The sequence below is a fragment of the Halichoeres trimaculatus genome, unplaced genomic scaffold, assembly GCF_033239565.1.
Source record: "Halichoeres trimaculatus isolate MK-OKI-2021-1 unplaced genomic scaffold, fHalTri1.1 fHalTri1_scaffold_4, whole genome shotgun sequence".
NCBI classification, from domain to species: Eukaryota; Metazoa; Chordata; class Actinopteri; order Labriformes; family Labridae; genus Halichoeres; species Halichoeres trimaculatus.
Window position 1 is genome coordinate 4791385 of NW_027437182.1, and position 15973 is coordinate 4807357.

At 39.6% G+C, this 15973-nt stretch overlaps 1 protein-coding gene across 1 annotated transcript in view; it reads left to right on the top strand.

The window, feature by feature from the left end:
- The first annotated feature begins 1223 nt into the window (after nucleotides 1-1223).
- Nucleotides 1224-15973, top strand: part of bcar3 (BCAR3 adaptor protein, NSP family member) — a 108040-nt gene continuing 93290 nt past the window's right edge. The window contains exons 1-2 of the mRNA XM_074668070.1: nucleotides 1224-1442; nucleotides 10458-10600. Of these exons, the coding sequence (XP_074524171.1) occupies nucleotides 10487-10600 (114 nt within the window). The 5' untranslated portion in view covers nucleotides 1224-1442; nucleotides 10458-10486. The remainder of the gene's footprint in view (nucleotides 1443-10457; nucleotides 10601-15973) is intronic.

The following is a 15973-nucleotide window of genomic DNA, read 5'->3' on the forward strand; positions in this document are numbered from 1 at the left end:
GACGAAACCTGTATCTTTACAACTCGTTTACTCTTGTACACTGTTTACTGATAAAGAAATGAGCTATTCGGACCAAACTCATTCTCTGAACCTGGCTGTAAGTATGGTGTACATCTGCTGTATATTATCAGGGTTTTTGAATGAGTGTTTATGTGGTTTGAGGTGCTTCTGCAGTCAGCCTCAAGTGGGCGCTTCAGGAACTGCACTTCTTAGCAGTTTCCCATAGGCTTCACATTTTCAGAATACAGTATTTGGACTGATGTCACGATTTAGGTAACAACTCATATGTGCAGCCACATTGGTGGTGCACAGACATAAATATTGAATTGACAGGGATATAAGTGTGTGGTAAAGTATGATTTTAAGATGTCTTGTCCCCGAACAAATGTGGGAAAATGCACAAAGCACACTAGAACCTATGAAGGAGTGAAGGACTCAGCCAGCAAGGAAAAGAGAGATACTTTGAAAAATTACATCTAAAAAAGAAGAGTTACCCTTTTAACATCGTCATCTACCTAAAGGTATGAAAACACTGATGTTACCACTATAATCTTATTAATTGAAGTTATACTCTATTATAATATATATACTTTTGCTAAAGTGGGGTGTCAAGATGCTATGGACAGAGAATGTGACCTAGCTGACAGGAAATGCAGTGAACAGGCTCAAATGATGAGATTAATGATGAAAGACTATTGCCTTGGAAATCCTAGTTTAGTTTTGCTAGCCTCTGTTCTTTGGGCAATTGTTTCCACCCCTCTCCCCGATCTGCTATCATTTTTGGTAGTTAAAAGCTTTTAAAATGCTTTTTTCTCAATCTGAGCAAGTGCAGCATAAAACACAGCAGTAATTTACGATTCTGTGTGACAATAATCCGCTAGAACTTCTCACAGGAGCTTTCATGCTAATGTTAGGCTAATTGAAATCACTATCAGAAAAAGACGTTAGAACATTATCAGTAAAATATCAGCAGCTACAGCATTTAGAAATCAGCTTATTTGGAAAAAAAAGGTCACATTTTTCTCAGAAGACTCAAAATTCTTCGGTTTTATTTTTTAATCGTATAATACAGCAGCTTGAGGTGTTTCATGCTAGTTAGCTTATTAGCTTTTCGCCTTGATTAGAGTTCTGCTCCGGTCGACCCGGCGCGTGCAGGCAGCATCTCTCCCCCTCCCTCCCCTGCTCTCTTTTTCCCTCCCTCACACTCACACACACAGACACACACACACACAGGTACTTCACCGGTTTGGCGTGATGAAGCTCACAGCTGAGGTGTAAACGGTCACAGCCGTTGAAATTTTTGTGTATCGCGGATTTAAATTCTGGACAGAAACGGCAGAAACGACCCGAGGTTACCGCCACCAACGTCCTGCTGCCTGTCATAGCAAGTGAAAGCTGCATGGTGTGGTCCGCTGCAAAGACTTCGAGGCTCAACTCTTAAGGTAAGACTGTTTGGTTTCTTAAATAACTGTCTCCTTGTGATTTTCATGTGTTTTCTGCGAAGACATTTTTATTAGGTTGAGTTTGAAGCAGATGAAGCACAGTGACTCCATTGAAAAGGTCATGACTTCGTTTTTTTTTCCTCAACTTACTGAGATTTACTTTGGAGAAAAGGATGCATGTTATGCCTGTTTCACCAGGAGACCCCCCCTCACTCCCACTCCCACATGCTCTGATGAACTTTCTTCATCTTCCCTTCAAACTGAGATGCTTCTCAGCTGTGTTTTGGTCTCCAGTTTGTGCTGAAGCCAGGCAGCTCCCTGAAGAATGCCCTTACCTCAGAGCTGAGTCATGCAAATTATACCCCCTCTCTCCTTCTCCCATCTCTTATCTCTGAGCTGTTATCACCGGCCAGGGACCATTTCATCAAAAAATAGTTACAGTTCACCAAAAAAGAGGCAACTAACCTTTTTTTTTTTTGCTGATTATGTGCTGTAAAACCTAACTTTAAAGTAAAAATGATGAATGAGAAATGCATATTGAAAGAATGTATGACATTGCTAAACCTTTCCTCCCTCTGATTAGATTTGTAAGATATGCAGAATTAAAAAAAAACCTACGTGCAAGTGATGCCAGATTTTTATGATGCATGTGCAGAAAGCTGTGTTTTATAGTGCAGAAAATAGTGATACAGAAACATGTTGGCTCACAGCTCCAGGAAATACTTCAGAGGTCATGCAGGATGAGGGGATAAATTCAATTTATTGATTTCAATAACACAAGCTCTGATTGGAGAATTTGCAGCTTTAAGTCAAAACAAAAACTTCTAAAATAAGAATTAAAAATGTGCCCCCTATAGGAACGCTGAATCATTTTGAGTCCAGGTGAAAATACAACATCCTGAAGGCAAACATCCAAAGTCAATGAAACGTGCTGATAGTGTGATATCAGCTCTTGCGCCTGCAGCACAGACACAGTGAAAGTCATCTTACATTTCACACAAATAAGGTGTTTGCTGCTGTGTGGCTACTTATCTGCAAGCCCAGCCATGCTTGATATGCACCTGTGTGGTTGTAAGAGAGTGAAAGCTTGGCGAAGATGTCAAATGTTCAAACCCTGGAGGCTGTGATTCGGTCTCTGCTCACGTGTTCATTAAAACGCAGGCAGCCGTGAAGTGGCTTTGACTTTTTATGAAACTCTTTGAAATGAAATAGGTCGAGTTGTAAAGGAAAATTGCAGAGACAGGAATGATGCTCCAAAATCAAAACATCATGAGGTGGAGTTCATGTAGAAATACCAATAACAGGGCAAGAAAAGGAGGAAAGGATGTGAAACAAACAGCTGTTAACCTGCTCTACTCTGAATTATGCTCCTCTGTCATATTTCAGCTGCTTCTGTCGGTACTGTAACCTTCAGAGGGAAGCGTTCAGACAGCTTCAGACACGTTCTCCTGGCAGGCTCACAACCACAGGCATAAAATGATATCGTACCTCTGTCAGATGTTCATATTCAAACCTCAGAAATAGTTTAGGAGAGGGCAGGGAGGATCTGTTAATCACAGGGTAAACACAGATCCCTGAACAGTCTGTAAAGACAGATTGGTCAAATTTACGGTTTTAAAGTCGTATTTTCAGTTTGAAGAGGTCTGACAGTTCAGACACAGGTGCAAACAGGGGTTATCTGCAAGATGTGTGAAAAAGCTTTTGAATTTTGGTATTATAGTAAACTATGCTGCACTTTTGTAAGTAATCAGTTCTGCAGCAAAAATGTGCTATTTTTTCTAAGTTTGGGTCTTCAGAAAGCTTAGAAAAGTCTTTGACTTTACTGGATACCTCCCTATCTTTTAGTCCTGCTCTAACTGTTTGATGTAACCGGTGTCTAAGGATAGTAATACATTTTAGCACTTTTTTGGACACTCAGACACTTTACAGAGGATAAAAACACCATATAAAACAACACACAGTAAAAAACTTGAATAAAAAAGAAGCAAAACAAAACAAACGAACAAAAAAAGAATATTTTTAAATGACTCCTCTAGTGTCCAAACTAGGTTGTTAATTTCTTTTCTTGTCGATAGGAGCCACAGAATCCATACATTTACAATGTGTTCAGACATTGGTTTCCAAAGTGAGGGTTGGGACCCCCTGGAGGGTCATGAAACCCTTCTAGAGGGGTCTTGAAATTCTCTTAAAAATCAGAAACTCTTTCCAATTGCATATTTTATCCATAGTTGTATAAATATAAACAGAACTGGGGTTAAATATGATATAAAACAATCTGTTTTCAAAATTTCTTTGTTGAAGACCCCTGAGATGACTAAACCAGGATAACAATCGTCAGAGTAAGCACATTTATTTAAAAACACAACAGTATGTTCATATAGACAGTCTAAATTTCTACTGCTCAGCTAGATGAAGTATTTTAGGCTGTTTTGTTAGTTTTTGACAAATTGTAAAACTGACAGTCTAAAGCCGCGTTTCCACCAAGCAGACCGGTTCGGTTCGTTTCAGTACGGCGCACATTTTGGGGCCTTTCCACTGACTCATCCAGGGACAGATCCCTAAAAACCAAGACGAGGCGTCCCACTTTTTGGGACCCTTTTGAACTGATCCGCTCCAGGAAGGTGGAGCTACAACACTGCAGACCGTTGATTGGTCAAAAGAATCATCACTTACCCCGACAGTGGCTGCATTTCTCCTGGTGGCACACAGACTTCTCTGAAACAAAGCTTGATTGTTCTTTGTATCAAAGAGCTACATACCAATCACAGAGAGGACGAAATGCTCCATGTCTTCCATCTATGCTCTTTGTTTTTCTTCTTCGTTGGATTTATTAGTGGGGTAAACTGTGTCGTGCTGCTACGGCGCCACGCTATCAGTTAACAGCTGCGGCTTTTGGCATCTGGCTTACACGCCGCCTACCACAAGAGGGCACAGTTTGCTGTGGGAGCGCAAACAGGATCAGGCGTAACTGTATCAAACCATGCCAAACTGTACTGAACCAAACCGGACTGCTTGGTGGAAACGCGCCCTGTACCGTCTCAGTTGTGTAGCAACCCTAGACAATTATCAGCATGTGTCATTGGTTATATCTGTTATAAGACGACCACCCCCCGAATTTTCACATTATTTTCAATGAAAAAACCTCATTTTATATTCGGGTCAATACAGTACTAAAGGAGGAGGTAGAGCTGCAAGATAACTTTAGTAACCTAGCATATTAATGGTTGTTAGAGGAACTCTGAGTTGAGTTTATGTTCATGCTGTAAGTGCAGAAAACACTGTCAGTGGACACAGGCTCCAAGAGGGAAATCGAGTCAGAGTGACTCTTCAATCCAGGGTGTTATGGAGAAACTTGACAACCGTTAAAATAGTATCAGGAAGTCAAGATTGACTTTCAAATGGACTGTCCGCAAGATCATGCAGATTGCCTGTTGTCGTGTTTTGTCATGCATTGATGTCTCTGTGGCTCATTTCTTTGTCGGTCACGGAGGATATTGTTAACGCGACCTCACCTGGATCATCAGCACCGCGGCTTCAGATCGTAACTCACGTCTCATCGTCCTTCATCTGAAACAATCAAACACACGCCGCCTTCCTCTGAAACCGGAGCTGGAAATGGCCGTGTGGTGATGCTGATGTTATTTTTGCAGCTTAATTCAATTGGTTGGATTGTGTGGGTGTAATGTGATTGGCAAAAAGGGGACGCCCTTGGACAGTGAGCGAATGGAAGATTGTCCTCTGATGCTGCCGTGCTGCTCTGGATGCTGCTTCAGTGTTTGGTGCCTGTCTGCTTGGTGAATACCCAGGCCCTGCTCTGTGAATGGGACTCTGGGATCAGTCAGATCATATTCTGTGATACAAAGGACACTTTGACAGTGCTCCAGAGAAATGTGGTCATGGGAAACAGCTGAGGTCAAACCAGACAGGACAGGAAGCAGATCCCTGGAGGGGACACTTTCTGTTTTCTGGTTCGTGAACTTGTTTACTGGTTCTAAAGGGAATATCCTTCCTCCTGTTTTCTCCTCATCAGCGCTGACCTCTTCTTGTTTCTCCTGTCTTGTCAGCACTGCAGGGAATATGTACAAGCATGTCCTCCCACTGTAAACAAAAAGAAAAAGTGCTCTCCATGTACAAACGAGATCCCAGGAGCTCCACGTGATGAGGCATTCCTCTACGGTCACTTCTGCAGCATCCCTGCAGAGTTCCCCCTCCTCATGAGGACAAACTTTGTTTGTTTCTTACACAGAAAAGGAAATCTGTTCTCCCTAACGACCATGCAATGAAATGTGAGGGCTTTCTGACCTCTTTGAGCTGCAGCCATGTGGAGAAGTTTTTACTGGATAAACCGCTCACACTATCAGGAAAAAGCGTCAACACTTTAAAACGACTCAGTGCTCAGATCATCTGGCTGAAAGATGCTGATCCACAGACAGGGTGTGGCTTACACCGGTTTCATTGGCATCCTCTCGCTGCAGAAGTTCATCAGCTAACCTCAGTTATTTGACTGTAAGATTTAACAGCTCGTTATTATAGCTGTCATATGGTGAGCAGTGCTTTTTAAGCCCTTTCCTTTTTGTGATATCCAGTTTAAATTAGTGAAAGTCAGACCAGGTGTCAAGCAGCAGGAGTTTAAATGATCATTAGTGAACTCACAGTAACATAAAGGCTGATTTCTGCATCAAGAAAAGGGGAAATTACTCAGAAAAGACATTTTATCTTTGCATCTCAGGCGCATGTGAAGTCATAGTCCAAAAAGGTTAATTTAGCCTAGCATCGTATAATACAGGAAGAAATTCTGTATTCTTTTTTACTGTGATATGACACGACAAACTTACTGCGGTCTTCCTCAGAAGGGTCCCATGATGTTTTGACTTCTCTATCAGCTGATTTATGGAGGTTTGGTTGTTCTGACCATGGCCCCTGTAGTCCAACTCAACTCAACTTTATTTATAAAGCACTTTAAAACAACCACAGCTGAAACAAAGTGCTGTACATTAAAGATGGTGCAGGAGCAAATAAGTAAATAAAACAAATAAATCAATAAAACAAAGGTGCAGGTAGTGAAATAATTGTTTCAAACAATTAATTCAATTCAATTTAAGTCTTTTTTTGAAAGCGGACAAAGATGATCCTTTCCTCATTTATGTTGGGCTGTAAAACTTCAAACCTTTTGACTCCTGGTCTGGCTGCGTGTTTTGACATGGTTTGTTTTAATTTGAAAGTCTCTCACTGTTTGGAGGTGCACAACTTCCTGTCCTGCTGGATCTACCCCACAGTGACTTGACACCTCACAGCTCCAGCATCCAGAAAAGCAGATTTGTTGCTTTTCTGCTGCAACCTGCCGGAGCAGGGACAGTGTGAGTTGGTACATCGACTTAAATAGAAACCTGTCTGATTCATTGACCGTATATAGAGTGGACAGCGTGGCTTTGCCATTTACCATTGTACGGTTTTTTTCTAATCTCTTCTTGACTCTCCCTCCTGACATATTTTACAAACCTTAAAAAAAAACCAAGAACAGCAGCTGTCAATCATTGCTAAACGTGATGTAACGCCGCATTTTTGACCTCTTATAACAAAAGAAAATGAAACTTTTCAGTAAAAAGAGGCCCTGAAAACAAGACAGCCAAATGATATCTTCAAATCACCACAACAATCAGACGTGAGAAACATTTCTACAAGGTGTATTGATTTTTTAAAGTTTGACTACATCCCATTTGGAATGACTGGGGTCTCAGAGGTCCTTCCTCCTCCTGGACGACCTCCAGCTCTCCATTAGGTTGAAGTGGAAACACTGACAGGAGTCCATATACTGTATGAACGACTCTGCTATCTAATCTACATGATGACACACACACACACACACATACACACACACACATACACACACACAGTGGAGTGGTGTGATTGAAAGGCATGTGTGTGTGTGTGTGTGTGTGTGTGTGTGGTGGGGGTTAAACAACCTTAAGTGACAGTCAGTGACATCATGTACATCTCTGTGACATCACTTAAGTGATTGAAAGGGATGAGAGGCTCACTGCACGTGCTCAGTCATACACACACACATATGAACACTAACACACATGCACATGCACAATGACAGAACAATACTCCCACATGCGTGTGCTCTGCCTGTCACTTCACACAGGACACAAGGGAGGCAGTGACACTGACGACACAGCTGCTCACACACACATACAGAGTCTGAGTTGTTCCTGATCAATAAAAAAATATTTCCGATTGTTTAGAAAAAAAGAGAAAAAAGATCCTTTAGATTATTTTTGGATTAGGATTTCATTTTTTTAAGAAAGTAAGAGGATAAATAATTCTTGAGTAAAGATGAGATGAACATTACCCTTCGTCCCTCCTCTTCAAACTACCTTCAAGGTCGTATACACACACTTCATTTTTATTTTTCATCCCTCCATGACACACGTTTAAGAAACACTGCTGCACAGCCCTTGTGAGTTTCACACTTAACACTAATGTGCCTCTATTTTAGATACAAAGGTGGACAATATGCTCCACCTCGTCAGTGAAACCAAAATCCCCTGTTTCTGTTTTGGAGCCAGAGTCTGTTCAGTGCAATGGGGTTGCACTTAGCATTAGAATTAGAGTTGGGAATCACTGGGAGACTAAGGATACGATAGGGAAACTCAAAGGGCAATAAACTGATATTAACGTTCTTCTCACTCAAGTCATTGGCGCCATCTCTTGGAGTTAGTAAGCAGTGACCAGGAAAGTCAAATTGGCAGGGAAAGCTTTGTAGAACGCCCCTATTTGGATCACAAACCCGCGGGTGGGTTCAAACAAACGCATTTGTTTTCAAATGCCTGGCATTTTCAAACCGTTTATCCTATTCAAAAGCTGTAAAAAGTGTCATTATCGTCAGATTCTCAAATTTCCGACAGTCCCTGAATCTACTCCTTTAAATTACTATTTAAATGTTTAATTCAGCCCTTTAAAGTATAAAATGACACCAGTACAATAATTCAAGCAGACCTTTCAGTTGAATTTTTATGACGTGAATTCTAAAAGAGGAAAATCACAACAAGGTTAAGTTAAGCCAACCTTTTATTTCAAACCAAATTTTATGTAGTTAAATATTTTCAGTTCAAATTAAATAATTCATTCAGGTTTATTCAACTGGCTGATTATTTATTAAATTTTATTATATTTTATTATGTTGTATTGTATTGTATTGTATTGTATTGTAAAGTATACTTAGAAAATAGTGATCTAAGTTGGAGATGACTTGCTCATCTTGCTCGTGACTTTTGTTTGTAAGCCTGGGGTCAGGTTTTTTTGCATTGGATTCACCTGCTCCATCTGTTTGCTATTTGGAGTTCTCTTTATGGAGTGTTATTACACGTTTGTATAAACTTGGGGTGTTACCACCAAACAGTATTTGTTTCTGAAAACAACAGCTCATAGTATTTTGGTATTCAGCTGTAACATAAGACCAAACGAAGCTCCTCTCTGCCATCATGTTTCAAACAGTGAGCATTTGAGTGCTGTGACTGAACGGCAAGCAGAGGAGGGGCAGAGTGCGCAGAAAAGCAAAAGCCAAAAATATGTCGCGTTTATTTCTCGTTATTGAGACCTAGGAGAAAATTAGGCAGGGATCATACAGGCAGCGAAGCAAGCCCAAATAAGTGACTACACTTTTGAAGACGAGCCCCAAGACCCCACAACCCGGGACTGATGAGACATGCAAGCAACTTTTTTGTCTCCTCTCCTAAAATCGATACACGCATGTGCGGGAGAGTTTTTCTGGTTGGGGTGTTCGCTGTGAGAGGAGCACCGGCTGAGCAGCAGAAAGGGAAGCGAGCGAATTACCAAAGAGATTTAACGTCAGACATCTGAAAACATTAACATGACTATTTGTACTCGATGGTTGCGATATTCATTTTATACATCTCAGGTGCAAAAACCCTTGATATATCGAGTATATTTAATTTATTGCCCAGCTCTTTGTTTAGCCCTAATATTAAGCTCACAAATTGACAGTTATCGGGTCAGGACAACAATTTATCTGCACTGAATGTTTTGTCCAACCCTAATTTAAGTGTCAGAAGTCTGGTTAAGTCTGTCTGTTCTGTTAAAAGCTGGCTTTTTAAGACCGACTGCACCAATCTGTAGTCAGAAAGAGCTTTCAATGTTTTGCCTAGGGCTGCACGATTATCACAATCGCAATTGCAATGTCAGCACATGCAATTCAGATTTTTCTCCATGATAACCAAGCAAGTCTGTAGACTCATCATGACACAACTTTTTTTATTAAATCGCAATCACAATCGCAATATTGTCCACCTTATCGCAAATCGCACCTTTTCCCCAAATCGTGCAGCACTAGTTTTGGCTTCACTTTTTCAGGAGCTGTCACGCCGTCCATCATCTGCCTATCTCCCTGTACTTTCTCCTCCTGTGGCTGTAGATAATCTGCAGACTTTCTTTACCGTCTTGTACATATTTTCCACATGTTATCTTGGCACATGTCTCTGTCTTAGTTTATAATTTCATCACCTTCTGTTCATGTGTGTATGTGTGTTACCACAGTGTAGTGCCAGGGTTTCTGGGTAAATCATGTCATGGTGGTAATCATCCAGAGTCGTTTGTGCGATATCAGCTCCTGCTCCCTGTATCCAGCTCCAATATTTGCTGAACAGTCTGTTGATTGTTCTGCAGCACTATCTGGACTGGCGGCAGATACAGACGTGGTTTGACTTCTCAGTCTCGGTATCAAGCTTCTGTTAACACTCAGACATCATCACTCTCGCGTGTTTACAGCCTCAACGTGTCTGTAATGTCACAGCTAATCGGCCCTGAAGGCTGATAAAGAGGGAGCCTTGGCTTCAGAGCAGCCTTGGATCACATAGCAGTGTTTGTTTCTCAACCTTAATTTCTTTAAACAACCAGCAAGGAGAGACTCCAGGAGTTACCAAAGTTTGTGTTTTTCACAGTTGTATCCCCAGTCTTCTCATTTAATGGGAATTTTTCTTCTCTGTCTTTCAGGTTCCTCCAAAGAAAGTGTATCTGCGTGCATGCATGTGTGTTTACCTGTCACCATGAAGCATCAGTCGATCTCCCGATGGCTGAGCCAGCTGGGGCTGCCGCAGTACTGCACAGCGCTGGAGCAGGAGTATGACGGAGTCGAGGTACTAAAACTCGTTTAAACACAAAAACAGATGAAAAAAACAGATTATTTTTTCTATTTCAAGAAAAATAGATTACCTGTCAATGGAAAAGCTCCCTTCCAGCTTGTCCCTTGGTTCAACCACAGATCTTGATCTTGTCGATATGCCCTCTATAACATCAGGAGGATCAGACCCCTACCTGACACAACAGGCCATGCAGCTTTGAACCTCTGTAGATTACCCAGAATGCAGCAGCATGTCTGGTCTTTAACCAGCCTGAAACAGCACACGTCACCCCACTGTTCATCTCTCTTTACTGGCTTCCAGTTGCACCTCCAATCAAATTCAGAGCGCTTACAAAACACTGACAAGAACGTCTCCTGCCTACCTTGGGTCCTCCATCCAGGTCTAGACTCCCCCTCACCCACTACACTCTGCTTGTGAAAGACGCCTGGTGCTCCCAGCCCAGCGTGGCTCCAAATCTCTAGCCAGACTCTTCTCCTCTGTTGTTCCCAAATGGTGAATAAATTACCCAACTCGATATGATCCACAGAGTCCCTTTCTACTTTAAGAGATGTCTGTTCAGGGGACACTTAGACCCTCAATCTGAGCCTTCTCCTCTTTGTCCTCAGGGGGAGAACGAGTCACAAGGTGTCGGACCCAGCTGAGTGAATTTTCAGCATTAATTACTTGATTGTGGTTAGTTGGCTTGATTATTGTACATTATTCAAAAAAAAATCTTGCACTTAATGGCACAAAGCTACAGGAGCAAATAAGACTTTCTTTAAGAAATTCCAACAGGTATATGACAGATTTCACCTGTCCTCCTAAGATATCTAGAAATACTCAGATAAGGGGGGGAATCATGCTAATTTCAGGCTCATGTTGGTGTTTTACCAAGAATTTTTTTACACCAAAATACAAACACGCGTTGCATCTTTTATCCAATTTGCAGATTTCATCAGCCACAGATTTCATCAGAGATAGGGATGTATCGATATGAACATTTTGGCTGATACTGATAGCTGATATTTATATTGCTGTTATGGCCCATAGCCGATATTTACTGACATCAATTTTGGTAAATATAAAAAAAAAAAACAATCTGAGTTGATGTGTCAAAGTAGTTCAGAGAGAAAGAGCGGTGCAATCGTGACAAAAAAACAACCATGGGGAGGATCAAAGGATAGAGAAAACAATATTATTTGGGTCTTTAAAGGTCATTCAAGGTGCTCTGGAAATAGCTGGCAGCTAATGAGTAAATACTGGCCCACTTTTTCACACATACCGATATTGATACCAATATATTGTGTATCCCTAGTACGAAACCAGGGCCATGTCCACACAGCTATAAGTTTAGGCCTGTCATTCACACAATACTGCAGTTTAACATCACTAAAAACTATGTTTTCTGAAAACTCCGGCCAAAGAAAAGATTCTGAAAAATTCTAGTGGGGATTCATTCATTCATTCATTCATTCTGATTAGATGGTGCAGGTTTCACATTTGAAAAACACTGCCATGTATGCTTTGAGCCACATTTATTGTCAGATTTGCCCAGTTATTTTGTGGATGAAAGTATTTTTAACAACAAATGAGAGGGAACATTCATTTTTGGAAATATCGGCCTACATATGCACAAGGCCTCAACCACTACCCCAAGCCTTCACACTAAATCTGACAATATTCTTGAGGGAATGCCCCTAAAAACTTAAAACACACCTCCCAACTTATGATATGTTCTCAGAATCCCACCTTAGCCACAAAAATCCATTTTTTCAGGCTAACACTCTCTTTGAATCTTCTCTAGGCTCAAATCTGATCTCCTTCAAATCTGATTGGCCAACTGACATGCCTCCCTCAGGTTCTAATCTATGATTGGCTGATTTCCTTGTAGGAGGCGGGGCTTATGTAAAAAACATTCCGTCTGAACTGGAACAGGCTGGTAGTAGCTAATTTAGAAAAACTTAATTTAGAGTCTTTAAAGAGTTAAACTTAGAGGATTTATGTGTTGTTGTTGTTGAATATGCTCCTGTGACAAAGCTCTTTATGTGTCTCTTCTTGCTACTGCACCTGTGGTCATGAACACACTTCAGGCTGACTTTTCTTTTTTTTTTTTAAACACTGTAGACTACATTTTTAGGACACAAGATGTTAGTTATGATTTGTACTTTAACCTTTAACCTCAGGATACTTCAGGGAGAAAGTGCAGTCATTTTTTCTGTCTTTAAGGTGAACTCAAACTGTTTTTTTTCCTATAGAGCAGGAACATTCAGTGAAATGTTTCTATTCTGGTCAGGCTAACAGCATCATTAAGAGTGTTTCCCACAGCGGCCTTTATAAAACTGTCTCATAAAACTCCATTAGACTGAATGGACCCTGATACATGAGCTGTTTTAACGTCCCACCATCAGCCAACTTTACTCTGAATGCTGCGCAGCTATTGGCTCAAGAGGCAGATTGATTGGCCAATAAGACATGAATTATTCAATAACCTCCTGCTAACATTTACCCAGAATGCTCTGGTGTCATTAGGGAAAGTGTAATGAGGGAAGCTTGCAGAAAAGACGGGAATGGGTAAAGATGGAGATGCAAAAAGAAGGTGAGACAAGGACAAAAACAGAAGCTGCGATCTCAGGGAAGAGGACGATGAGAGCTAAAAATCATTTTCTAACAGCGCTCTGACCATCCTCCATGCAGACAGGCTTCAGCTCGGGCATGTTATCTTTTCTCTGGATATTAACAAAACAACATCCAGCTCAGTGACTCTTAGACATCCAGGCTGCTCCATAACACAACACAGCGAAAAGAAAACTCAACAGAGCTAACGGCACCAGAGGAACCAACAAAAACAGGCTCAAAGAGAAAACGAGGGGGGTCATCTGGCTTTAGCTAAATACGGTGTTCAGATATTTTCATCAGAGTAAATTCCTGCTTTTACCAGCAACTAAAAGATGAGCCTCACATTTGTTGCGTCAGATTCAGACAGTTAAGGATTTTATTCCCTAGAGCAAGGATCTGCAACTTGCAGCTCTCTGACTCCCTTGCAGTAGCTCCTGTAGCTTTAAAAAATATGATTAAAAAAAAAAGGATTTTTTTATTTTTCTCACAGAATGTATTGATTGTTTAAAGCATTGACACTACATAAAATCCTGTGTTAACATTTAGTTGAACTAAATCTTCATGCCATCTGTCAACAAAGCCTGCCACCGCTCTACTTCAAGTCCTACAACATCAACAGCCCACCAACTTTCCATGCACCTGTGGCTAACCTCAAGTTTTACAGCCCTGGGAAGATAACTACATCTACAAAAAGACTAATCTGGAAGAAAATACAGATTTTAATTTTATGAGAATGGATTAATTTGCCGGCAACTTTATATACATGTTTGATTCATAGCAAAACATCAGCAAGGAATTAAAATCAATGTGTTGAGAGAAATGATCAAAATATGTTATCAGATTCAAGTATTCCTTCAAAATTTTTACTTACTACTTTACTTTTGAAGTGTTGCAAATTTTTGAAATGAAACTTTTTCAAGTCTTGCAAATTTTAAAATTTCTATTCTAAACTGTTTCAAATTTTTTAAATTTTAAATTTAAACTTGCAGATTAATGAAATTTAAAATAAAGAGAAATTAGACATTTTTTTGAATATTTTTTCAATTTTTTTTGCAATTTTCTTTAATTCCAGTTTTTTGGTTAATTTACTTTATTTTATTTTTTTTCAGTGTTTTGAAAATTTTTCAGAGTTTAGTATATTTGTGATTTTTGTTCAATTTTGCAACTTTAATAATTTTTTTGCAATTTCTAAAAATTTCTTAATGTTTCTTCAAATTTTTTTCAAATAAAAAAATAAGACATCACATGTTTAATTTCACACATTTGAAAGAAATGATCAATATATGTTATCAGATTCAGGAACTCTTACAAAATTTTTGATTTTTTTTTGCAAATATTAAAAAAAATTCAAATACTTTTAAAAGTGTTTCAGATTCTGAAAATTCACTTTTTCTAGTCTTGAATTTTTTTAAATACTATTATTTTTCAAAGTGTTTCAAATTCTTGAAATGTCATGATTAAAGTCTTGCCAATTTTTGAAATAAAAAAAATGTCTTTTTTTATATGACTTTTTTTTTAGATTTGTTTAGCAAATTTTTATAATTTCAGTTTTTTTGCAAATTTACTTAATTTATTTTTTTCTTGTATTTTAGCAATTTTTCAAGAGTTCAAGATATTTGTGATTTTTGTCAAATTTGGCACTTTTAGAATATTTTGGAATTTCTAAAATGTATAAATATTTTTGATTTATTTTTTTGCAAATGTATTAAAAATAAAAAAAAAACTATGACATCATATGTTTAATTTTACAAATTTAAACAATTTTCTCTTTCAGATAATTAATCATTAGATTTGACTTTGTGCACAATGTCAAACCCCTCTTGGTCTTTATTTTGAAAATAAAGTAGATTATGTGGATCTGGTATGACATTAATCCAGGTGAGCTGAGGCAAAATGGCTCCTTTAAAAGTAAAGTTTTCAGACCTCTGCCCTGTAGGCAATTTTTTTAAATCAAATTTACTTTTATTTTTTTCTAAAGATCATAATCCTGCAGGAGTTTCACATTTCAAAGTTTAAACTCGTCTTCTGAAAGTGCCATTAGTGAGTTATCAAAGTTATTATCACAGAATTCTGTCAGGTCTTTGCTTTACTTTACATCCTGTGAACAGGCCAGAACAGAGATTCTTCATTAATCTCATATGTGTCAGACAAAATCTGACGTGAACAGATTCATATTCTTCCAGTTGGCTGGTTGATCAGCTGATAAACTGTCAGATTTAGAGCAGATTAAATCGTAACTCCATCGAGTTATAACACAACATCAACGTGTCCTCTGTGGCGTCAGATTGCTTTATCCCTCCAGCATCTTCACACCGCTGCAACAACATTCACGCAGACTGAACTCTGAGCTCTGAGCGCCGCTGTTTAAACTCTGTGAGAGTTTCTGGTGATGTTCAGCTCGGAATGATCCGGAAAAAAGAGAAAAGAAAACATGTCAACCTGCTGCTGAACACGCTGTGAGACGAGAGCCACACAGAGGAGGAGGGAGATTAGGAGGTAGATTAGGTTTGTGATTCGCCAGCTGTGTCTAACACGATCACACACACACACACACACACACACACACACACACACACACACACACACACACACACACACACACACACACACACATACTCACACACTCACACACAGACTCATAGGGTGTGTGTTACATGTGTAAACATCAGCAGAACTAACAGCAGAGCGTTTTTAACTCACTAACATGTTATTACTGAGTCGTCCAGGCATGTTGTGTGTGTGTGTGTGTGTGTGTGTGTGTGTGTGGGTGAC